Source organism: Pseudoliparis swirei, chromosome 13, assembly GCF_029220125.1.
Source record: "Pseudoliparis swirei isolate HS2019 ecotype Mariana Trench chromosome 13, NWPU_hadal_v1, whole genome shotgun sequence".
Taxonomy (NCBI): Eukaryota; Metazoa; Chordata; class Actinopteri; order Perciformes; family Liparidae; genus Pseudoliparis; species Pseudoliparis swirei.
Window position 1 is genome coordinate 20,196,693 of NC_079400.1, and position 24,979 is coordinate 20,221,671.

The 24,979-nt window shown below is 46.9% G+C and overlaps 3 protein-coding genes across 4 annotated transcripts; all 3 read left to right on the forward strand.

Annotated features, from left to right (window-relative positions):
• Positions 1-4,123: 4,123 nt before the first annotated feature.
• On the forward strand, positions 4,124-9,916 carry plaub (plasminogen activator, urokinase b). The gene is made up of 11 exons (XM_056430345.1): positions 4,124-4,668; positions 4,752-4,851; positions 4,916-5,017; positions 5,105-5,258; positions 6,102-6,199; positions 6,277-6,396; positions 7,126-7,318; positions 7,404-7,555; positions 8,430-8,570; positions 8,766-8,914; positions 9,033-9,916. Exons 1-11 carry the CDS (start codon positions 4,615-4,617, stop codon positions 9,225-9,227), a joined length of 1,458 nt encoding a protein of 485 aa, XP_056286320.1. The 5' UTR covers positions 4,124-4,614; the 3' UTR covers positions 9,228-9,916.
• Positions 9,917-11,393: 1,477 nt separating this feature from the next.
• Positions 11,394-13,119, forward strand: LOC130203891 (uncharacterized). Of its 2 annotated transcripts, none has more exons than XM_056430347.1 (3): positions 11,394-11,985; positions 12,058-12,182; positions 12,626-13,119. In XM_056430347.1, the coding sequence occupies exons 2-3, from the start codon at positions 12,079-12,081 to the stop codon at positions 13,050-13,052; spliced, it is 531 nt and encodes a 176-aa protein (XP_056286322.1). In that variant the 5' UTR covers positions 11,394-11,985; positions 12,058-12,078; the 3' UTR covers positions 13,053-13,119. The 2 variants fall into 2 exon arrangements, with proteins under 2 accessions (XP_056286322.1, XP_056286321.1); XM_056430346.1 differs by having other exon boundaries at positions 11,395-11,981.
• Positions 13,120-13,434: 315 nt separating this feature from the next.
• LOC130203752 (DELTA-actitoxin-Afr1a-like) lies at positions 13,435-14,710 on the forward strand. Its single transcript, XM_056430149.1, has 3 exons — positions 13,435-13,541; positions 13,634-13,741; positions 14,199-14,710. The coding sequence occupies exons 2-3, from the start codon at positions 13,638-13,640 to the stop codon at positions 14,638-14,640; spliced, it is 546 nt and encodes a 181-aa protein (XP_056286124.1). The 5' UTR covers positions 13,435-13,541; positions 13,634-13,637; the 3' UTR covers positions 14,641-14,710.
• The last annotated feature ends 10,269 nt before the right edge of the window (positions 14,711-24,979 follow it).

Sequence of the window (24,979 nt, forward strand, 5' to 3'; positions counted from 1 at the left end):
CTTTGCAGTTGCTTTGTGTCTCTTAGTGGTTGCATGTATCTTTCTAGAAGTGTTGTGTGTCTTTGTATTTGTTTCATGTATCTTTGTAGTGGTTTTGTGTATCTTTGCAGTTGTTTTGTGTAACTTTGCAGTTGTTTTGATGTTTCTTTGTAGTCCTTTTGTGTCTCTTTGGAATCCAAGTCGAAGGAGAAGGTTTTCCGCTGCGGGGGCAGCCTGATCTCGGCCTGCTGGGTCCTCACAGTCGCCCACTGCTTCTCCGACGTGTGCTAAGTGACATCACTTCCTGTCACCGAGGCAGGTGTTAAGAAATGAGAGCGGACAGCTGGTTGACCGTAAACGTGCGTTTCAGCTCCCACCGGTCCGGAGCCCCGCTGGCCTTCACCTACAACACGTCACTCTTACATGGAAGAGACACAACATGACTACAAAGAGACACAAAGCAATTAAAAGACACAAAACAACCACAAAGAGACACAAAAAAGCAACCAAGAGACACAAAATAACAATGAAGAGACACAAAACGACAACAAAGAGACACAAAAGACACAACATGTCCACAGAGAGAACTAAACTGACCAACAAGAGACACACAATGACCAAAAAGAGAAATGAAATGACCACAAAGAGACACAGAATGACCAACCAAAGACACACAATGACCACAAAGAGACACACACTGACCACAAAGAGACACAACATGACCACAAAGAGACACAAAATCACTTGAGAGACACAAAATGACAACAAAGAGACACAACATGACCAACATGACCAAGAAGAGACACTAATTAACTAAACAAAATGACCACAAAGAGACACTAAATAACGAAAGAGATACAAAGTGACAACAAAGTGACACAACATGACCAACAAGAGACCCTAAATGACACAAAATGACCAGAGAGAGACACACCATTACTACAAAGAGACACACAATGTGTGTATGAAGTCACATACTCTCAACTGTAAAAGGGAAATATTTACATATATGTGACAGTAGTTCAAATGGATCATATTCGTTACACTAAAATCTAGTTTCATGCAGCAGAGACGATACTCGTCATTCCCAATGTATCGGCGAGTTATGTTCTTGTTCTTTGGCGTGTAGAAACCGACCTGCTGAATCAGCGCCTTCCTGAAGTGCAGTTTGGTGTCCCTGTTTCCCATCCTGCGTCCCGCAGCTCGTCCTGCAGTGAAGGAGGAGAATCTCCCTCATCCACCACTCACAGCCGCTCACGCTGCATTCAGGCGCTGCTCGGAAAACTCGAGCTTCGGGATAATCACAAGATCGTTTTCTTTGAAACATCATAACTGCTTCAGCAATACATAAGCGATATAATAACGTTTCACATAAACTAAACCTGTGTTTGTTGTGTCTGCTTAAGAAAACGTTTTCATCCAACGGCCTCTGAACCTAGCATCTGGGATCCTAGTGTACATATTTGCTTTCATTCCCGTTTTTCATTGGATGATGAGTCAGATGCAGGTAAGAAGACTGAAACAACCATATCTTCATCATCACCACCATCACCACCATCGTCTTCTTTAAAGCTCCGCGAATCGCCACCTTAACGTGGTGGAGGGGTTTGAGAGGCTCAGTGATCCTTGGAGCCATGTGGTCCGGGGCATCAGCCCCTGGTAGGTTCTCCATGGCAACAGGTCTCAGGTGAGAGTCCAATCTAAGAGCGGTTAAAAAAAACCTGATGGATAGCAGCCCACGGAACAAAGCTACCTCGCCCAGAGAAGGGAAACCGGGGCACCCTCCCGGAGCCAGACCCAGGAGAGGAGCTCGCCGGCGAGCGTCTGGTGGCCCGGCCTTCGCCTATGGGACCTGGTCGGGTTCAACCCGAAGAGACAACATATAACAGCCACCCTGTGGACCCACCATCCGGAGGGACAAGCATCAGGGTCGGGTACTATATAGACCGGGCGGCAGGCTGGGCAGGGGATCTAGGCGAGCCGATCGCCGGCAGTGTAGATGAGCTCTAGGGACGTGGAACGTCACCTCGCTAGCGGGGAAGCAGACAGAGCTGGTGCGGGAGGTGGATCGGTACCAGCAGATATAGTTGGGCTCACCTCCACACACAGCACTGGCTCTGGAACCAAGCTCCTGGAGAAGGTTGGACTATGTTCCTTCTGGAGTTGCCCAGGGTGAGAGGCGCCAGGTGGGAGTGGGGATACTCACAAGCCGGGAGTGGACCTGGTACCGGAACACCTGAGGCTGGAAATCAATTATCGACTTTGTAATTGTATCATCTGATCTGCGGCCGTATGTCTTGCATACTCGGGTGAAGAGAGGAGCATAGCTCTGATCTGCTCACCACCTGGTGGTGAGTTGGATCAGATGGAAGTCAGCTATAGAAACCTGGCAAGTCTAAACGTGTAGTGCGGGTGAACTGGGAATGTCTGGTGGAGGACCCGGTCCAGGAGGTCTTCAACTCCCACCTCCGGATGAACTTCTCACACATCCCGAGGGATGTTGGGGACCTTGTTCATAGCCTCTATCTTGGACAAGGCCGATAGGAGCTGTGGTCGTACGGTCATCGGTGCCTGTCATGTTGGCAACCCGAGAACCCGACGGTGGACTCGGGGGTGAGAGAAGCCATCAAGCTGGTCTAGGGGTCTCCTGAAGCAGCTGACACATACCGGCAGGCCAGAAGGGCTGCGGCTGTGAAAACTTGGGCATCGGAGGAGTTTGGGGAGGCCATTGACAAGGACTTTCGGTTGGCCTCAAGGAGGTTCTGGCAAACCATCTGACGGCTCAGGAAGGGAAAGCGGGGTGTTACGAGGGGGGAGCTGCTGACCCGGGCGGGGGACATCGCCGGACATTGGAAAGAACACATTGAGGAACTCCTATATCCGGCCAACATGTCCTCTCAAGAGGGGGTCACACCAATATCCCTGGCAGAGGCCGCTAAGGTTGTCAAAAAGTTCTTTGGTGGCAAGGCGCCCGTGGGGATGAGATCCGCCATGAGATACTGAAGACATAGTGGACATTGTTGGTCTGTCTTGGCTGACACGCCTCTTCAATGTCGCATGGGGGTCAGGATCATGGCGGTCAGGATCATTAACATGGGGGTCAGGAACATGGGCATCAGGAACATGGGGGTCAGGAACATGGGGGTCAGGAGCATGGGCATCAGGAGCATGGGCATCAGGAACATGAGGTCAGGAACATGGGGGTCAGGAGCATGGGGGTCAGGAACAGTGCCCTTGGACTGGCAGACTGGGGTGGTGGTTCCCATTTTCAAAAAGGGGGACCGGAGAGTGTGCTCGAACTATCGTGGTATCTCACTACTCAGCCTCCCGGGGAAAGCTTATGCCGGGGTGCTGAGAGGAGGCTCCGACCTCACAGTGAGGAATCCGTCCCGGTCGTGGAACCGTGGACCAGCTCTTTACCCTCGAATACTAGACGGGTCCTGGGAGCCCAACCAGTCTACATGTGCTTTGTGGTCTTGGAGAAGGCTTTCGACCGGGTCCCTTGGGGGGGGGTTGTGGGGGTGCTGCGGGAGTCTGGGGTTCCAGACTCGTTGCAACGGGCTACCCGGTTGCCCTTCCTCACCGGTCTTGTTTGTTATTTTCATGGACAGGATATGTAGGCATATACTATGTAGTTGTTTTGTGTGTCTTTGTAGTTGTTGTATGTCTCTTTGAAGCCGTTTCACATCACTCTGGAGTTTGACATTTCTTTGCAGACATCTTTAGTCCTTTGTTTGTTTTTTTTAGGGTTTTTTCTACCATGAATTTCTTTTCCTGGCAGTAAAAGATGGCCAGACGTAGTTTCCACATCACGTTACTGAGACTTTGTGACTTAACATAAGTGACAACAAGCAGGACTGGAGCCATTTCTTCTTCATGCGGTTTTTATTGGTTCATAATGACTCAACTGGTGGTGTTGTGGTGTCACTGGTGAGACTGTGAGAGGTGTCACAGGGTGTGGACACCAAAAAGATTATGTTTCCGAACTGGTTCTTTAAAAGTCTGTGTTTCCCTGAAGACCCATCGCCCACGAGAGAACCAGTAACTGTTCTTCACGGGGTTCTTTGGGGTATTGAAGTTGTTCATGAATCATGTTTGGGTTATTAAATGGTGGGCAATGGGATACATTTGCAAATGGAACTTGAAAAAAAAGGTTCTTTAGAGAAATTGTTCTTCAAAGAACCATAAATGGTGTCTCAAAATGGCTCTTTGAGGCACCGTTTCTGGTTATTTAAAGTTCTTTACACTCTTTTTTTTAGCGATTATGAAAACCAGAAACCATTTTCGGTTCCCGAGGGCACCTTTATCTTTCTAAGCGTGCTGCAGGTTTATAACTGTGTTATTGGTCCATGATTATTCATCCACATTCGTCAAGGCATCATCCGTGTGAAACTCTCCATGCGAGCAGCTGCTCGGCTTCCCGCCACACAGATGTGTTTCCTTGGACTCCCGGTTGTGGATTAAAAAGTGTTTCCTCATCCTAGAAGCAGCTGATGTTTCCTCATCCACCAAACAAAGTGGTCCGGCCTGTTGGAAGAGCTCCTCGGCCAATCAGGACGCTCCCTCCTCCCCTGCACACTTGCAGACATAAAGCCAGTGTTCCCCCTGAGGAGGTTTCCATTCGGCAGCAGCACCATGAAGGCTCTCGTCCTCGCCGGCATCCTGGCAGCGCTGGCCGCCTCTGAAGCCGTACGGACACGTTGGATTCATCTCACTTGTGCTGACATGTTGCATCTCACTTCAATTCATCGAGTTATTTTTATACTTTTTAGGGCTTATCGAGAGCAAAAAGACAGTGGGCGTTTTCTGGGTCCTCGTCCTCCTCGTCCTCCTCGTCCTCTTGGTCCTCTTCGTCCTCCTCTGAGAGTTCAGGTGAGAAGCTCAGCATTCCTGAACGCTCAGAGCGCAGACACTGAGGCGTGTTCTGCTCTCACAGGCCTCTGTCTGAACGGAGGCCGCTCCCTCCCGGCTCTGGCCACCGGCGACCACTTGTTCTGCTTGTGCGCCGACGGCTTCGAGGGCGTTCGCTGTGAAGCGGGTGAGCGGCCGGAGCCGAGCGGCGGCCATCTTTGATCCCCCACGTTGGTTTGTTGTTTTTGGTCAACGCCTCCTGCTGTCCCTGCAGTGACGAGGCCGCTCTGCTACGAGGGCGTGGGGCTCTACTACAGAGGCACGGAGGCGACGTCCGAGAGCGGCCGCACGTGTGCGGAGTGGGACTCGGACACCCGGGACAACTTCCTGTCTTCCGATGTCCAGGCGGGGAGGCACAACTACTGCAGGTAGGCGCCGCGACTCCAGCTGGGTCTCACTTTCACATCGATGGGTTGGATTTAACGGCCGTAGCTCCGGTGATCCCAAGGTCTTTTTATAGTTGTCTCTTTTAAGTTGTTTTTGTCTCTTTTAAGTTGTGTAGTGTCTCTTTGTAGTTGATTCGTGTTTCTTTGTAGTTGTTTTATATCTCTTTGAAGTTCTTAAATGTCTCTTTGTTTTTTTTGTCTCTTTGAAGTTGTTTTGTGTTTTTTAAAATTTGATTTGTGTCTTTTTGTAGTTATATCTCTCTTTAAAGTTGTTTTGTGTCTCTTTGAAGTTGTTTTGTGTCTCTTTGCATTTGTCTTGGGCCTTTTTTGTTGTTTTTATGCATCTTTCTGTGGTTTTTAATCCTGTGAAGTATATTATTGTCTCTTTGCATCTCTTCCTAGTTATTATTGGTATATTTTGTCATAGTCAGTGGTTGTTTTGCCCCTTTTCCTATTGTTGGGTCTGACCATCACCTCACAGTTCAGGTGTTGCCTCTCAGTTTAACTTGCAGATGTTCCACATCCACTTCGGGTTGCCTGCGTGGCGAATGCTTCGCCGTTATATAAAACACGACAACCAGCGAGTTCGGCACTGTTGCCCAAATATGGACGTAAACAACCCAAAGACTGTAAAGTGCTTTAAGATGTGGTTTCAGGTTTCCGTTATATTATTTAATTTATTAGACGTGCAGCACTTTAACTCTGGTGTTGGAAATTGTTCCAAAGTTATGGCGCCAAAAGCAAATAGTTACTAACTTTACTGTCACATGCTGTTCAGTTTGATGGATTTAATGTGTTTTTAATGTGTTTTTATGTGTTTTGCAGAAACCTTTTCTACAGGCGGCGCCCGTGGTGCAACGTGTGGGTGAACCGGCGGCTGGTTTGGGAGTACTGTCGTATTCCACGTTGTGTTTCTGAGTCGCGTGAGTTCATTTTCTCTCTTTCCAGGCCTGGAATCACACGTTTCATCATCAGGGTCTAACGCGCTCTCACTTTGTAGTTCCAGCCTCAACCTCAACCTCAACCTCAACCTCGCCTTCTCCATCACCGTCAAGTTTACCTTCACCCTCGACTTCACCTTCACCTTCACCCTCATCGTCACCCACTGAGCCACAGACGGGTAACTTCCTGGTGTTTTTACAGTTGTTTTATGTCTCTTTGAAGTTGTTGTATGTCTTTTTGAAGTAGTTGTACACTACCATTCAAAAGTTTGGGGTCATCCAGACAATTTCGTGTCTTCCATGAAAACTCACTTTTATTTATCAAATGAATTGAAAATTGAATAGTAAATATAGTCAAGACATTGACAAGGTTAGAAATAATGATTAATATTTGAAGTATTAATTTTGTTCTTCAAACTTCAAGCTCAAAGGAAGGCCAGTTGTATCGCTTATATCACCAGCATAACTGTTTTCAGCTGTGCTAACATAATTGCACAAGGGTTTTATAATCAGATATTAGTCTTCTAAGGCGATTAGCAAACACAATGTACCATTAGAACACTGGAGTGATGATGGAAATGGGCCTCTATACACCTCTGGAGATATTTCATTAGAAACCAGACACTTCCAACCTAGAATAGTCATTTACCACATTAACAATGTAGAGAGGGTATTTTTGATTAATGTTATCCTTATTGAAAAAACAGTGCTTTACTTTGAAAAATAAAGACATTTCTCAGTGACCCCAAACTTTTGAATGGTAGTGTATGTCTCTTTGAAGTTGTTTTGTGTCTCTCTGAAGTTGTTTTGTGTCTTTTTGAAGTTATTTTGTGTCTCTCTGCACTTGTCTTGTCCCCCCCCCCCCCCCCCCCGATCGCTCTGAACTGAGTTCCCTCCCCCGGCTGCAGAGTCGACGTGCGGCCGGCGCTCCCGGAGGAAGCAGATGAAGATCGTGGGCGGAACCGTCGCCACCGTGGAATCCCACCCGTGGGTCGCCGCCATATTCTGGCGCAGCAAGTCGAAGGAGAAGGTGTTCCGCTGCGGGGGCAGCCTGATCTCGGCCTGCTGGGTGCTCACGGCCGCCCACTGCTTCCCCGACGGGTGAGAGGCGACATCACTTCCTGTCGCCGGGGCAGGTGCCGAGCAGTGAGAGCGGACAGCCGGTTGACGTGAACGTGCGTTTCAGCGCCGGCAGTAGGCGGCGCCGCTTCTCCGTCGTCCTGGGGAAGAACGCCATGAACGAGACGGACCCGCTGGTGGAGCAGCGCTTCAGGGTGGAGGAGATCGTCCTCCACCACGGGTTTGACAACAGCGAGGGGAACTACGACAACGACATCGGTACGGCAGAGACGGACTACTACTGGGCCCTCAGGGGCCAAAGGGTCTAAAAGATCAGGGGCCAAAGGGTCTAAAGGCTCAGGGGCCCAAAGGGTCCAAAGGGTCAGGGGCCCAAAGGTTCCAAAAGATCAGGGGCGAAAAGGGTCCAAAGGGTCAGGGGTCAAAGGCTCAGGGGCCCAAAGGGTCCAAAGGGTCAGGGGCCTAAAGGCTCAGGGGCCCAAAGGGTCAGGGGCCCAAAGGTTCCAAAAAATCAGTGGCCAAATGGGTCCAAAGGGTCAGGGGTCAAAGGCTCAGGGGCCCAAAGGGTCCAAAGGATCAGGGGCCCAGAGGGTCTAAAAGATCAGGGGCCAAAAGGGTCCAAAAGGTCAGGGGCCCAGAGGGTCTAAAAGATCAGGGGCCAAAAGGGTCCAAAGGGTCAGAGGCCCAGAGGGTCTAAAAGATCAGGGGCGAAACGGGTCCAAAGGATCAGGGGCCCAGAGGGTCTAAAAGATCAGGGGCCAAAAGGGGCCAAAGGGTCAGGGGTCAAAGACTCAGGGGCCCAAAGGGTCTAAAAGATCAGGGGCCAAAAGGGTCCAAAATGTCAGAGGCCAAAAGGCTCATGGGCCCAAAGGGTCCAAAAGGTCAGGGGCCCAAAGGCTCAGGTGCCCAAAGGGTCCAAAGGGTCAGGGGCCCAAAGGGTCGGGCCCAAAGGTCCAAAAGGTCAGGGGCCCAAACGCTCCGGCTACAAAGAGACACAAAACAACAACAAATAGGTGCAAAACATGTAATAACAAAGTGACGTAAAACCACAGACAGAAGTGGAGCGGCAACAACACTAACAAAAGAAGACCAAAACAACAACAACAACAACGACACAAAGTGTGTGTGTCTGCAGCGCTGCTGAGGCTGAGGGCCCGAGGAGGACTCTGCTCGGAGGAGAGCCCGGCCGTGAGGCCCGTCTGTCTGCCGCCGCCGCTGCAGAGCCTCCCGGACGGCGCCGCCTGCGAGATCGCCGGCTACGGGAAGGAGAGCCACGGTGAGCGGTCAGCGATGACGTCATCGCAGGAGCAGGAAGGGCCGGACGTATCACAGGATACATGTTCAGGGGCTCCCTGTTCTTCTTTGTGTTTTTAGTAATTCTCGAGGCTGCTTGTATTCCTCACTCACATGCATGGACCTAAACACCGTCGATATTCAGTTTCCTCCTCCTCCTCCTCCTCCTCCTCCTCAGGTCTGTGGTACAGGTCTCGGGTCCTCCGGGAGGCCCAGGTGAACCTCCTGGCCGACGCCGTGTGTCGGCGTCCGGACTTCTACGGGGATCTGATCAGCGCCAACATGTTCTGCGCCGGTGTTCCCGACTGGAGCCGAGACGCCTGTGAGGTAACCATGACGACCCCGACTGGGAGCTCCAAGGGTCGGTGGGCCGACATCCTTTAATCCCTCCCTCCCTCTCTCTCTCTCTCTCTCTCTCCACCCCCCCCCCCCCCCCCCCCCACAGGGGGACTCTGGGGGCCCTCTGGTGTGTGCGGTGGGCAGCAGGCTCTTCCTGTTCGGCGTGGTGAGTTGGGGTGAGGGCTGTGCGGCGGCGAGCCGGCCGGGCGTCTACACCCGAGTGACCAACTACAACGCGTGGATCGGGCAGCGGACGGCGCTGCCGGCCATCGCCGCCGGCGCCGCGTTCCCTCGGGAGTGAAGCCCGTGAACTCTGACCGCGGCGGCTCGCTCCGAGGATGTTTAAATTTTTTTTAATTCTTTTTTTTTTTGCAAGGAAGTGACCCAAAATACCCTGTCATCGCACTGTAGCCCCGCCCCTAAAGCATGCCCTGCTTTATGGTCTGTTTGACTCTAAATGATGAAGTCGCCCTCTGGTGGTTAGGAGAGAGAATGCAGCTTTAACACATCAAGCATAGACTTCTATACAACCAGAGGAGTCGCCCCCTGGTGGTCAGGAGAGAGAATGCAGCTTTAACACATGAAGTATAGACTTCTATACAACCAGAGGAGTCGCCCCCTGGTGGTCCATAGAGAGAATGCTTCGCCGGCGTTATTTTGCTTCAAATCAGGTTTAATACGTTTATCTGACAACAAAGCATCAATAGTGTAAAATTATCTGTAATTATAAAATTGTTATATGTTTTCTCAGCTTTGTATTTTAAAAAGAAATGCAATTGCAATGCAATGTAGCTTAGGGTAACTATTTATGTTTTATATTGTAATACATTCTTTAAAAATATAGGATTAATTTTAATATGTTTTTGTTGAATGTTTTTTAAAACTTTTATTTCTACATTTTGAGGTCATTTATTAGTGAGACAGAACATTGTAATTGCACTTTCATGCAGTAATCACCACAGTATTAACAAAATAAATCTTTTAAATTGTCTTCATCTTCACAGTTTATTAACATCATATTGTTCTAAATATCATTTTAGTATTTTATGCTGTTCAGTATAATGGATTCAGAATGTGTTATGCACTACTGTGTCTTTTTTATTTCTGGATTCATTTTGTTATTTTACACCAAAGACAACATTGGAAATAAGAGTTTCAAAAGAGCTATAAAGAAACACAAAAAAAGACAATGCGTTGCGTTCAGAGTGACGTCACTTGCATTTTAATTCATGTCCACTGGTGCTCGATGAGAATAAAAGGACAGAGCGCGTCATGTCTCCACTTCACCACAAGAGGGCGCTGTTGTGGAAGTTAAACGCGTGTGCTCCACATGGTCTTCAGGTGTCAGCGCCTTCATGACGTCATGTCTCATTGGGTATTTGATTATGTTTAACTCTGTGATTTCTGCTGTCAGTCTGCCTAGCAACAGTTCATTTACTGTATTTTACATTCTCACGAAGAAGCAGTGACAGTTATTTTTATTTTGCTACATCTCTCTTAATTTTGTACATATATTTATTTTTGAAGAGGCCGCTCCGACAGACGAGCTGCATGACAGGGAACAGTTTTCTTTTGTGCAGACGTGGAAAGAGAAACACGGAACAGAAGCGTGGCGGCGAGTCGGGGAGCGGCGCCGCGACCTTTGTGTCGATCGGAAGAGAGAACGGGTTCGTCCTGTTGACCGAGCGGCGCCGAGCGCAACGAAGGGCCCAACCAGGGCCTCAAGATGGCGTCTCAAGCAGGACGGGCTCGCTCACATTTATGTCCGCTGTGCAAAGCATTGTGGGTCAGCGTGTCGGCTCGCCACCCGGAGCAGAGATAAAACACTTGCTCGACCAGCTTGTCTCTTAAGGGTCAGGGTTCACTCTTAAAGGGCCAGCGTGTTGCATTTCTTTTGGCAGGAATTCAACATCATGTTTAAAATATATGTATTTATTAGTGTATAATAACCTGAACCGTAGCTTAGCATGAGCTCTTATATCTACATTGGGAGCAGGAGGCGGAGTCTGCCAGGTTTCAACGGGAGCCCAGAGCGGTCAAACCAAACGCTGGGTTTACGTGGTGGTGTTGTGTCTTTAAGGTTGTTTAGTGTCTCTTTGTGGTTGTTTTGTGTCTTTTTGCTTGTTTCATGTCTCTTTGTGGTTGTTTTGTGTCTTTTTGCTTGTTTCATGTCTTTTTGTGGTTGTTTTGTGTCTTGTTGCTTGTTTCATGTCTTTTTGTGGTTGTTTTGTGTCTTTTTGCTTGTTTCATGTCTCTTTGTGGTTGTTTTGTGTCTTTTTGCTTGTTTCATGTCTCTTTGTGGTTGTTTTGTGTCTTTTTGCTTGTTTCATGTCTCTTTGTGGTTGTTTTGTGTCTTTTTGCTTGTTTCATGTCTCTTTGTGGTTGTTTTGTGTCTTGTTGCTTGTTTCATGTCTCTTTGTGGTTGTTTTGTGTCTTTTTGCTTGTTTCATGTCTCTTTGTGGTTGTTTTGTGTCTTGTTGCTTGTTTCATGTCTCTTTGTGGTTGTTTTGTGTCTTGTTGCTTGTTTCATGTCTCTTTGTGGTTGTTTTGTGTCTTTTTGCTTGTTTCATGTCTTTTTGTGGTTGTTTTGTGTCTCTTGGATATTTTGCAGCTCATGTTGTGGTATTCTTTAGATATGTGTGGCCCAGTATTATTAATGTATCATAATAATCCCTCCGTATGAATCACCAGACAGTTTGCTGCTCCCTTCGATGCTCAGATTCTTCCATCATTCAGCTGCCGGTTCAACCGGTTCCCCTGAACAACGAGGCGTTCTCTCCGCTTTGTTCCTCAACATCTGAGACTACAAGTTGTGAAACAAGTAAAGAAAATAACCAGGAGCCTGAACGCAGCGCCTACTGTCAGAATGTGGTTTTTCATGTGGTTCAGTCCTGAGTCAGCGGGGCGCAGCTCCAGACTCACAGCTGCTCCACCCGGCCCACGGCTCACCAGGGCTTCACCTGGGGGGGGGGGCGGGACTTGTTGCTAGTCTCCAAACCGAAGCCCGAGCTGCGTTCAGAGGACGCTCCGCCACGCCGCTGTCACACGACGTCAAGTGAGTACGTTTACCTTCCACACAGATCCTCGTTGTTCAGTCCACAGCCTCCTCTGAGTTCCCTCCTCGCCCTCAGAGCCGCCGAGCCGCCGCCATCATGCCCCAGAACGCCGAGGCCCACTCCCACACGCTGACCACCAACCGCAACTGCACGGTGGAGATCACCAACGTGAGCACCACCTTCTGCCTCGTCAACCCAAAGTAAGGAGCCGAGCGGCGGGTCGCTTCGATTGCGCAATAAAGACGACCGGCGAGAGATTAAATTCCTGAAATGTACTTTAATGTGTTTATGCACGACTAGCTCTGGTGGAAAGACTTTTCAATGATGTTCTACTCCATGCTTCTAATTTTGGATAACAAAAAAAAAAAATTCAGCGAAGGTTTTATTAGGATTTGAAACAAAAAGTCTCATGAAATCAAACACTTTGACAGATTCTGTGTGTTTTTTAGTGTAAAATAACGACTCCATTCTCGGATTTTTTGAAAAGCAAAAAAGTAAAAATAAAAGAATGATATTTTGTTATGAACTCACGACCCCCCCCCCCCCCCCCCCCTTGTGGACCAGTACTTTTCATTTCTCATTCTGATGGAGTATTTACACATTGTGGCTTGAGACTACAGAGTGTAACCCCCGTGTGCCCCAGGGTGCACATGGAAAGCGGCTTCGTCTACAACCCCCCGCAGCCGACCCTGCGCACCAACCTGACGGAGCTGTGCTCCTTCACCAAGGACGACAACACGGCGACGGGCGCCGTGGGGGTCATGACCTACGAGCTGTTCAACATGCGCAACCGCCACTGCAACGAGGTGGTGGCCGTCATGTTCTCGGTGCCCTTTGACTACACCTTCTACAAGAACTGGCTGGCCGTGGGCGTGTTCGAGCACACGCGCGCCTGCGACGCCGAGCTGTTCGACCACATGTACAACGGGAAGGACTTCACCAACTTCGTGCGCCAGGAGGCCGACGGCTCCGGGGTCACGTACCGCGGCCGCGGGGTGGACGTCAGGGCCTGCATGTCGAACGAGGGCCGGGCCATCATCAAGCTGGAGCTGTACGACAAGATGGGCTGACCAGTGTGTGTGTGTGTGTGTGTGCGCACACCGAGCTTTTAATGAGAAATAAAACTATTAATAAGGATCTCATGTCTCTCGTGGTTCTTTATATTCTAACCATCAAATAAACAGCAGATAACACGATGAACACAGTCAGACTGCAGAGGGTGGTGCATGAGTACATGGGGGGTGTAGAGACAAGGGGTGGTGTAGAGCACATGTGTGGTGTCGAGTACAGTCGTGGGGTAAAGTAAAGGGGTGGTGCAGAGTTAAAGGGGTGGAGCATGAGGAGACAACACACATACCTGGGTGGTGCGTCTGGCGGCTCCACCCTGTCTTCATTCCTTCGGAGACGGGCGAGGACGCAGCTATTGTGTGTGTGTGTGAGCAACCGGTCAAGGTGTGTGCGAGGGGGCGGAGCCTCTTCTTGAGGTGGATCCCGAGAGAGAAGACGGTGTTTCACATCTCACCGTCGGCCGAGCGAGCAGCACACCTGAGACCCGACAGGTGAGCCGCCGTTCCTCTTGATTTTGCATGAATTTCTTTGTTTATTCTTCACACTTTCAACATCTGTGTGTGTGTGTGTGTGTGTCGTCTAGCATCATGAGTGAATCCGCCGAGGCTTTATCCGCCAACCTGAAGAGCAGCAGGAACGTGACCATCGAGATCACCAACCTCACCAACGCCTACTGCCTCATCGACCCCAAGTACGTAATAAATGCTCTTATTTAATAATATAGTTATTATTATATGTATTATGAGACTTAATGTCCATGTTTAATATTATCGTTATTATAATATTTAATATTCTTGTTTCTGAAGTTTGGTAGATCCTAAGATAGTATTGTATATTTTATTGATTTACAGCTCTAGTGTTGATATATATTTACTGCTACAACAATATACACGCAATATTTAAACATTTTAATTAAGTATCTACATATTTTTTTCCCATGAATAAATTAATAATAAATTTTAAAAAGTGAAGCTTAAAAAAAATATTTTTCTACCGATTGATGATCTTATTTTATTCCCTCTTCTTTCTTTATTTTGTTCTTGGTGTTTAAAAAATACAATAAAAATTAATAAATAAATAAAAAATATGTATATACATACATATTTAATAAAAATAAATAAAAAACTATTTATTCATTAAACAAATAGGGTTTACCTGGACAGCGGCAACTGCTACAGCCCCCCCCAGCCCACCGTGCGCCCTCTGAAAACCGAGGTGTGCAACTTCAGCAAGAGCAGCGGCAAGGTCACGGGCACCGTGGGCGTGATGACCTACGACCTCTTCAAGAGGCAGAACGACAGCGCCAGTGAGAAGCTGGCCATCATGTTCTCCGTGCCCTACGACAACTCCACTTATAAGAACTGGCTGGCGATCGCCATCTACGCCGCCGACAAGAAGTGCGACGAGGCGCTCTACAAGGAGATGTACTACAACGAGGAGCCAGAAGGCTTCGTGAGGGAGGAGGCCAAAGGCTGCGGCCTCACCTTCGAAGGCCAACAACTGGACATCAAGGCCACCATGTCCCCGATGGGCCGGTCCATGCTGAAGGTGGAGGTGTGGGACAAGCTCTTCACGTCACAAAAACATTGAGCCGGGGGGAGTCGTTGTTTATTCCTCTGTTAGTCCTTTGAATGTTTAATAAATCAAGTCTGACGAGGAAGACGAGCGTCTGTGTGATCACTGCAAAGTAACGAAGGTCGAGTCCGACCGGTGGAGCGAGTTAAAGTTGTGAGTCAGCTCCTCAACGCACACATATCGCCACGGTTTATTGTGTGCATGATCAGAAAGAAGTGATTCATAAAGATTAATCTCATATCGAAAAGACTTAAAACAGATGCTATATATATGTATAATGAAAAGGAGCATCCTCTAAAAATCTGCACATGCAATGTTAATTGTCTTAAAGACATCTGTAAGTGTCTAATTTATGCATACTTTCAATTTATATATATATATATATAATAAAAGGCTAAATGATGAATATATTCACACGAAAAATGAGGTCTGTTGTTACTGAGCAAAAAGTGCATGCAGAACACACTCATCCCCCCTAGTGGTCACAACGTGGCGTGACCTCCTGTGCGCATCGTTTCAGAACATGAAACCGTGTTCTGGTTCAAAGTTCTGGTTCCAAATGCTTGAAGACTGGACATGAAGGGAAACAGCGTGGCTGTGTTCAACGGTAACCTGCTGTACCTTTAATGTTAAAAAGAATGTGTTGCATTCGTTTGTTTGAACCGAATGAAAAACCAAAGAACACATCTCAACAAGTAAAGGTTTAATGCTAAGCTAAGCTAACAGCCTCCTGGTGGTATCAATGGTCTCCTTTAAATAAAATGTACTGATTGCTTTTCATTTACCTACATTTATTGTTTGTATAATTGGTTTCTGATGTAATCTGTAAAACACTTTGGGTACAACATTTACTTTATATATCTGTACTATAAATGTACTATATATAATATATATATATATATATATTAGGGCTGTCAGCGTTAACGCGTTAATCTATGCCAGGGATTCCTAAAGTGTGGTGCGCGCACCCCTGGGGGTGCGCGAGCTGCCTCTAGGGGGTGCGCGAGAGGAAAAATGTAATGGTGGTCTAATGGTGTAATAATTAATATTAAACATTCTCAGGGCTCTCAAGTGTCGTTTCGGTCTTAACCAGTGGCGTCCCTAGGCTAAAAAACCCGGGGCTAAAGCCCCGAATGTTTTTAAATTAGCCCCGAATGTTAATTTAAAAAAATAAAAATAAAAAGATTTGGCACACAAGTGGTTAACACCTCCAGGTCGCACGTGACGTCATTCACCCAAAGCAGCGGAGTCAGACTGGCAGCAGGCGCACGTAACAGCAAGCTGCTGTCTGAGAGTGTTTCTATGTCTACACATTTCGCTGCTTCACTCTTCTGGGCTAAGCCCAGCGCCGCCGCTCCCATAACGCGCATCGCTCGGCTGGATGCCGGCGCGCATAACGCCCAGCCTTGATGCGCGCACAGGTGAGCACACTCTCACTAGCACACCCCCCCCCCCCCCCCCCCCCGATCTATGCGATTAATTTGGCCGCGTTAACGCACTAAAATATTTTAACTCAATTAACGCAATTTTTTATTTTTTTAATATACTTTATTAATCCACAAGGGGAAATTAGTTCTCTGCATTTAACCCATCCTTAGTTATTAAGGAGCAGTGGGCTGCAGTGATGCGCCCGGGAAGCAACTGGGGGTTCAGTGCCTTGCTCAAGGACACTTCGACTTGCTTCCGGTGTTCGTTGAAGTTTTTACACTCCTCTGAGTGTCAAACCGCGGCAGTACGGGTTGACACTGTTTCCGTTTTTAAAACAATTATTTCTCCGCGAAAATAAGGATCAGAAATCAGTTTAACTCGTGGATGAATCAGTCAGGTTTCCTCCTGCTCCTCCTATGGAGAACTTAAAATGACTTAAGTATAAATAAATAAATAAATGAATGCATGAATAAATACAAGAATAAATAAATAAATGCTTAAATAAATGTATAAATGAATAAATAAATGCTTAAATAAATGTATAAATAAATAAATAAATGTATAAATAAATAAATAAATGCTTAAATAAATGTATAAATAAATAAATAAATACAGGAATGAATAAATATAAGTTATAAATCAACAAGACATCATTAAATAAATATATTTCTGCATTTCTGTATTTCTTCATTTATTTATTTCTCTATTTATGTGTCCACATGTATTTCTTCATTTATTTATGTGTGACATTTACGTGTCCGTATATTCAAATGAGCTGGGCGGTCCGAACCTCTGTCTAAAGCATGATTGGTCACAGGAGTGTGATGCACCTGGTGTGTTGTGCTCTACTACTTCTGCCTGGCACATGACGCTGAAGTTGACTCGCTCAGCTCACCGTTAGCAGAAGTTAGCCTCGACAGCTTTTTGACTTCAGCCGTTTATCAATTCCAAGAACACTGAGTACAGACTCGTGTTTTTTTGGAGTCTGGTCTTTGGAGTCTGGTTTTGGGAGTCCAGACTCTCGAGGACGCAGGACGGTCTTTCTGGTCTTGTAACGTCACCACATCAACTGTTCTTGCGCATGAATTTACTCAAATTATTCACTGTAAAATAATTTACAGTGGAGTAGAATGTGTTGCGGTGTTCACTGTTGTTTGGCGTAGGCTACGAATAAACGATAATAAATATACAACGTCTCGTAGCTTTCCTGACCCAGGGTCGCTACAATATGAAGTTATGAATCTTAACCCTCAGTCAAATTGACGTAACGTTATCTTTTAGTAAATAATAAACTCGTTGTGCTCTTTAGATCCTCCAAAACCTAATTATATCTCATGTTTAGCCGCTACGGAGACGTCAGAGCCAGCGGAGCATTTCAAAAAGTCCTGCCGAGATCAGGCTTCTCTCAGCGGCCACACAGCACGCTGACCGCCCGGAGCTCACTGGTCCCGCGAGCAGGACCTCAAATCTCCGTCGCATATCCTTATTAGGCTGAATTTCGATAAACCGACCACAGATTTGATGCTTAAACAACTAAATTCTCGGCTGAAAACATCCTTAAATTACATTCCGTGACTCAACAGTAGTATTTAGAATGTACAGACAAGAATGCATAATAAACGCTGTTCGTCTACAGATCCAAGTGCTAGGGATCGATTGCTTCTGTCTTGCTCCCTGACTTGACCAATCCTGTTCAACAATGAGGTTCGGACCGCCCAGCTCATTTGAATATACGGACACGTAAATGTCACACATAAATAAATGAAGAAATACGTGTGGACACATAAATAGAGATATAAATAAATGAAGAAATACAGAAATGTAGAAATACATTTATTTAATGATGTCCTGTTGAGTTATAACTTATATATATTAATTGCTGTATTTATTTCTGTATTTATACATTTATTCTTGTATTTATTTAGTTATTTATACATTTATTTAAGCATTTATTTATTTATTTATACATTTATTTAAGCATTTATTTATTTATTTATTTATACATTTATTTAAGCATTTATTCATTTATTCTTGTATTTATTCATGCATTTATTTATTTATTTATTTATACTTAAGTCATTTTGAGTCCTCCATATCCTCCTTCCTCCCGTCTCCCCCTCTGATACACAGAGGAACGAAGGGGCGACGTGTCGGGTGACGCGGCGCGGAAAGAACTCGTCACACGAAACCTTCAACGTGATTGGTCAATCCGTTTGTCTGTCAACATTTTGCGAAAAACAACAACCAATGATCACTCAGTAAATCACAAGGACCTCCCACCACAGCTGTGAGGCTCATGAGCAGCCTGTCAGTCAGAGAGCAGAGAACACGGCGCGAGGACAATGTGCCTCAATATATAGAGCTGAGATTGTTCTGGAATGTTTGATGTAGAACACGTGGGTATGTGTCATATGCAAAAGTCTTTAAAAGGTGAATTTACTTTTTTTTTGCAAAATGGAGAACATGCCCCCAGCCTCCAGAGGGTGAACAGGACATATGTGAATGTCAGTCAGTTACCAAGGCCACTGGTTCTGCTGCTGTTCAATGTTAAAGATGACAGGACCAGGGATGGATTAACCAACGGGCCTACCGGGCCCAGGCCCAGGGGCCCATGAGCTCAGGGGGCCCCTGGGCCTGAGCCTCCGCGCGTGACGTCGCTGTGATTAACATTGTATTGATATGAATATGATGATATGACACGATGCGCCGTAGCCGGTATATGCTAGGCTTAAGTCATTCATGTCATGGTCATATAATTCGCGTTATGTTGTCTGCTCGGCTCCGGTATCGTTGTTCCATAATGTACTTTTTTTGTTTTGTTTTTTGACAAAAAAAATTTGTGACAATTTTTTGTTTTTTTGTTTTTTTGCGGGTGGGGGGGGGGGGGCCTTGACACGTCCAGGCCCAGGGGCCCGTGGTTTCTTAATCCGTCCATGGACAGGACCAATGGGGTCTCAATATACAGGACTGTCTCAGAAAATTAGAATATTGTGATGAAGTTCTTTATTTTCTGTAATGCAATTAAAAAAACAAAAATGTCATGCATTCTGGATTCATTACAAATCAACTGAAATATTGCAAGCCTTTTATTCTTTTAATATTGCTGATTATGGCTTACAGCTTAAGAAAACTCAAATATCCTATCTCTAAATATTAGAATATCATGAAAAAGTATACTAGTAGGGTATTAAACAAATCACTTGAATTGTCTAATTAACTCGAAACACCTGCAAGGGTTTCCTGAGCCTTGACAAACACTCAGCTGTTATAAATCTTTTTTTTTACTTGGTCTGAGGAAATATTAAAATTTTATGAGATAGGATTTTAGAGTTTTCTTAAGCTGTAAGCCATAATCAGCAATATTAAAAGAATAAAAGGCTTGCAATATTTCAGTTGATTTGTAATGAATCCAGAATGCATGACATTTTTGTTTTTTTAATTGCATTACAGAAAATAAAGAACTTTATCACAATATTCTAATTTTCTGAGACAGTCCTGTACTTCTTTTTTTTTTACTAATCTGATGTTTCACTGAAGAAACAATTTGTCATCCACGATATTAAATACCTCGCTGGCACTTTATAGGTAGGAGCCTCTTTGAAAACACAGCTCTGTGTGAAGTTTTGTCTTTAAAAAGAAGGAAACAACTTTTAATCGCGATTAATCGCGATTAATTAATCGCAATTTCAAAATGTGCGATTAATTAGTTAATTTTTTTAAATCGATTGACAGCCCTAATATATATATACAGTATATATTAAACTATATATGTATATGCACATATATATTATATTTAATTGAATTATTCTTATTAAATATATTGCCAAAAGTAATATATATATATATTTGGGCTGTAAATCGATTTAAAAAAATTAACTAATTAATCGCACATTTTGAAATTCATTCATCGCGATTAAAAGTTTTTTTTACTTCTAAAGACTAAATCTTCTGAATGAACGAGTAATCCCTTCAGACAGCGTGTATTTCAGACACTTGTTGAATTGTATTCTTTTTTTAAAGAACAAACTTCACACAGAGCTGTGTTTTCAAAGAGGCTCCTACCTATAAAGTGCCAGCGAGGTATTTAATATCGTGGATGATGAATTGTTTCTTCAGTGAAACATCCAGATAAGTAAACAAGGTGTATTAAAGACCCCATTGGTCCTGTTATCTTTAACATTCAACAACAGCAGAACCAGTGGCCTTGGTAACTGACAATGTGTCACGTTCACCCTCTGGAGGCTGGGCTCATTTCTCGATTTTACAAAAAAATGTAAATTCACCTTTTAAAGGCTTTTGCATGTGACACATCCCAGTGTTTCCCCACCATCAGTGTTGCCAGGTCCGCGGTTTTCCCGCGGCATTGGGCTACTTTTGAAGTGTTGCCGCGGGTTGAATTTCTTGTCCGCTGGTTCGGGTAGACCTATTTTGCATGCAAATTACATGAATATCTTTAAATAAAAATCCATATTTTAAATGAAATAATGTATTTCTACCCAAATCCTACCAAACTGACTCCAGATCAGCACGTACACACATGGACATGGGACACGCCCACATACACACACGCACCTAAAGCTCTCGCCGCTCTCAGTCTCCCGCGAGCCGCGATCCGCTCGATCCCAACTCTGGTCTGGTAGTTAGTGTAGCTAGCTACACTGGAGAAACATGCCACCCGGTAAGTGGGCTAAATACGGGAAGAAATATACGAAAGAATGGGAAAGTGAAAACGGAATTAAAGAATGGATATAACGTGTGGCTGGGGATGATACCAAAGCTTTTTGTCGGTACTGCAAAACCGAGATTCGTGCGCACCACAGTGATCTCCAAAACCACAGCAAAACGGGGAAACACATTCGAAATGCTGCTCCGTTCTCCAGTTGTCGAGTGCATACATTGTTTGAACTATAAGTATATGATAAAAATATAGTGAAGCAACATAAGGTGTTTCAGTTGAAATAAGGTATTGCATTAACTACAGTAAATGCATATGAAGTAAAAACAGTACATTCATGTTGTCCAGGCAGGGAGGAAGAGAGAAAAGGGAAGAGAAAGCCTCAAGACAAAGCAACAGGTTAGTTTGTCCGTCAGTGAATTGGTCTACACCTTCACAGAGCTATATTTTATTTATGATAATATACTGTATCTAATTACACAAGGCCATTTTAGGACCTAGGTGAAATAACTGTTTAGGGAAAACTGCTTTTAATGCTGGCATACTAACCATTTGTTGTTACTTTGTAGATATTACAATACATTTGGAAATGATAGCAATGTTGTTGGACTTTAAAAGCAGTGTATATGGTTTGGCACAGGCATATTTTGAGTTCTGATATTGGGCTTGTTTTTTGGGCTTGTTTTATTGGCCATTGGGCTGGTTTGGGCTGGTTTTGATTGGCCATTGGGCTGGTTTTGTCACACAGACCTGACAACCCTGCCCACCATTCTATCAGGGTGAGGCCCCGCCCCCCTGAAATGTTCTCTATCGCGCCAGATTACAGCAGAAGTAATGTAAGGTTCTTTCCTTAAAGACGTGTTTGTTCTTGTATTAAACTAAACGTCTGTTGTTGGTCGTCTCTCCAGCAGCATGTCATTCTGTCTCGACGTGTCGTTAACTCTTCTCGGCTCTCCGTCTCGCCGCAGAGCTCCATGCCGGCGCGTCTGCGCGCGCATCGAGCGGAGAAGAAGAAGAAAAGTCCCCTTTCCCTTCCGCCCCGCGTCACCGACACGTCGCCCTCTGCTTCTCTGTGAATATGGAGGAGCAGACGGGAGGAAGGAGGCGGACTGCCGCGGCTTGACACTCACAGGAGTGCAAAAACTTCAACGACACCGGAAGTAAACAAAGTTGCGTTAAAATATTTTAGTGCGTTAACGCGGCCAAATTAATCGCATAGATTAACGCGTTAACGCTGAAAGCCCTAATATATATATATATAATTATTATAATATTTACATTAATGTGACGAGGACAAATGTTTGTATCCCCAAAACAAACAACAAATTGTGTAATAATGTCTAACACTCAATTTAATTCTCCAAAGTGATGAACACAGTTATTCCTGAATGTATTTTAGGAAGAAAAACGTTTTAAAGTCCTTTAAAGTTATTTTACAATCTCCTGATTGCTTGTGTTACACGAGGTTTCCCCCTAGTGGTCACAACGTGGCGTGACCTCCTGCTTGTGTTGCACAAGGTCTCCCCCTAGTGAAACAGCTAGCTTGGCTGTGTTCAATGTCAATTTGCTCCACCTTTAATATTGTGGCAGCCAGCCCCGGACGAGACCACGAGGGGAAGTCAGGGACGGTAAATACCGACTGTTCCCTGTACTTCCCCACTGCGGCCCAGAGAGGGAGCCAACGGGCCCCCGACAGCCAGACCGGCAGGCAACAAAAGTGGAAACACCTGGGGGTGATGGGAGGCACGGGCCGGCAACCAATCACCACCCGGGGCGTTACAGATAAAAGAAAGGACAGAAGCCCACAAGGAGAGAGTGGTGGAGACGAAGATACGAGAACAGATACGAGAGACGATTAGGAAGTATGGGCTGTGGGCCCCAGAGCGACGGGATAGAACTCTGTTTTGGAATACGCTGCTGGCTGCCTGATCCTCGCCTGTCTGAATACCCCGATCCTGCCAGACCCTCGCCCGTACCCCGCGGACCCGATTGATCTAAACCTCTGGTATTGTGAAATAAAGACTTTGCATTTGGTTGTAAATTGGGTGTGGACAGTGGAATTATTATTTCTCAGTCACGGGGCACCCGCCGTGTGCCACATATGGTGGAGAATGCGGGTTTCGCATTCTGACTGAAGATAATGATTAAACCCCCCCAACTACAATGGAATCAAAGGATTTAACGGCGCTGATTGCACAACTCATGGCTAACAATCAACAGCTCATAGTTAACAATCAACAGCAGCAGACGCGCCACGACCAGACCCTGCTGGTGCAGCAGCAAACCACCGAGCTCCTGCGGACCCAACTCACGGAGCGTTACGAAGCCCAGGAGGAGCATGCTGGCTATGAGAGGGACCGCCGGGTCCACCCCGCACGCTTCCTCACCAAGCAGACCCCCGCGGATGACATTGAGGTCTTCCTGCTCACCTTTGAGAGGACCGCGGTCAGAGAAGAGTGGCCTATCGACCAATTTTTGTCAGGCATAGCGCAGACTACCTACCAGGACGTAGCCACTGACCCCCTTACCACTTTTGACACCCTAAAATGGGAAATTTTGAAACGCCATGGGTTTACACTGATCACCCGAGCCCAGCGTTACCACAAGTGGGTATTCGACCCCACAGTCACCCCTCGAGCACAGATGCATGAGCTAGTGAGGCTTACCAATGCGTGGCTGATCTCAGAGCCAAAAACCCTCACTCCCATCGAACGGGTCATCATGGACCGATTCATGAGGTCACTTCCCTACGACGCCAAGAAATTGGTGTGTCAACAGAATCCCCAGAGCGTGGACCAGCTGGTGGATCTGCTGGAAGGGTACCAGGCCGCCCAGGGAGTACTGCGCAGTGGACGGCTGGGGAATACAGAAGCCCCACGCGCCCCAAGAAGCGACAGCCGAGGAGGGGCCCGTCGTGAGACCTACACAGGAAACACCATGGAGACGGCCCCCACCAACCCCGACCACCGAAGGTGTTACGAGTCGCGGGAGGAGGCCACATCGCCTGGAACTGTCCCCAGAAGGGTGATGTGCACATGGTCTCGGCCGCCAGCGAGAAACCCGCGGACGACCCTATGGGTTACTAACCACAGGCTGGGCGGAAGAGACGGGGACTCACCTCGACTCGGTCACCGCTAACGGGCGAGACGCCATCGCCTGATAGATTCCGGGCGTGGTGATGCTGGTGCGACCGGAGTTCGCCCAGCCCCCTCTCCTGGAAGACACACTGAGTGTCACGTGTATACATGGCGAGCACCGTCAGTACCCCACTACAAACATCACGTTAAAAACAATAAAGGGAACATACTCGGGCACAGCCGGGGTCGTACCAGGCCTACCAGTAGCCGTGCTCATCGGTCGGGACTTCCCCCTCTTCAGACAGCTGTGGCTGCGCCTGGCCATGGGAGGCCCGCGGAAGCCCCGAGGGGGCCCCTCGGCCCCGCCTCCCAGGCAGCGCCACTCGGCACCCCGCCTCTGTGCGGTGCAGGACGTCGCCCTCCAAGGCTCCACCGACCCCCTCTCCGAAGGAGAGTCCAGCGCCGGGGAGGTAGTGGCGGAAGAGGAAGAGGGACCGGGGGAGACGAGGGAAGGGGAAAGGAACCCCCTCGAGGAAGAGGCAGACGCTTCCCCCAGCAGAGAGGAAGCCGACCAATGGGACATGTTCCCCTTCAACAACGACACCGACGTGGGCCCAAGGGCTGAGCCTCTAGCCGGGAGATTCGGCTCTGCCCAGCTCGAGGATGTCAACCTCACCAGCGCTCTGCAGCAAGTCTCTGTGATCGACGGGCGACTCGTCGAAGGGGTGAGACAACGTGTATATCCTCACTTTGCCATTAAAAATGCATTATTATACCAGGTTGTCCGGAAAGCCTCCGTAACTAGTGACTTGTTGTTAGTACCACGGCCATTTATCCCCACGGTGCTGCGCTTAGCTCACACTCACCAGCTCGGAGCCCACCTAGGAGTAGAGAAAACCCTAGAGAGGATTAAAGCCAGGTTTTACTGGCCAGGCATAAAGAAAGCCATAGAAGAGTACTGCCGGAGCTGTCCCGAGTGCCAACAGGTGGCACCCAGACCCCATCACCGCAACCCCCTAGTCCCCTTGCCTATAATTGCCGTACCGTTTAGTCGAATAGGGATGGACCTGATCGGCCACTGCCAAAAAGTGCCCGAGGACACCAATACATCCTAGTGGTCCTAGACTACGCCACCAGGTACCCCGAAGCAATTCCCCTACGCACCATGGCCTCC

Coding starts and splice junctions, on each gene's coding strand:
- plaub (XM_056430345.1), top strand. CDS start 4,615: ATGAAGGCTCTCGTCCTCGCCGGCATCCTGGCAGCGCTGGCCGCCTCT. Junction 4,669..4,751: donor CGCTGGCCGCCTCTGAAGCC/GTACGGACACGT, acceptor TATACTTTTTAG/GGCTTATCGAGAGCAAAAAG. Junction 6,200..6,276: donor ACGTTGTGTTTCTGAGTCGC/GTGAGTTCATTT, acceptor CTCACTTTGTAG/TTCCAGCCTCAACCTCAACC.
- LOC130203891 (XM_056430347.1), top strand. CDS start 12,079: ATGCCCCAGAACGCCGAGGCCCACTCCCACACGCTGACCACCAACCGC. Junction 12,183..12,625: donor TTCTGCCTCGTCAACCCAAA/GTAAGGAGCCGA, acceptor CGTGTGCCCCAG/GGTGCACATGGAAAGCGGCT.
- LOC130203752 (XM_056430149.1), top strand. CDS start 13,638: ATGAGTGAATCCGCCGAGGCTTTATCCGCCAACCTGAAGAGCAGCAGG. Junction 13,742..14,198: donor TACTGCCTCATCGACCCCAA/GTACGTAATAAA, acceptor TTAAACAAATAG/GGTTTACCTGGACAGCGGCA.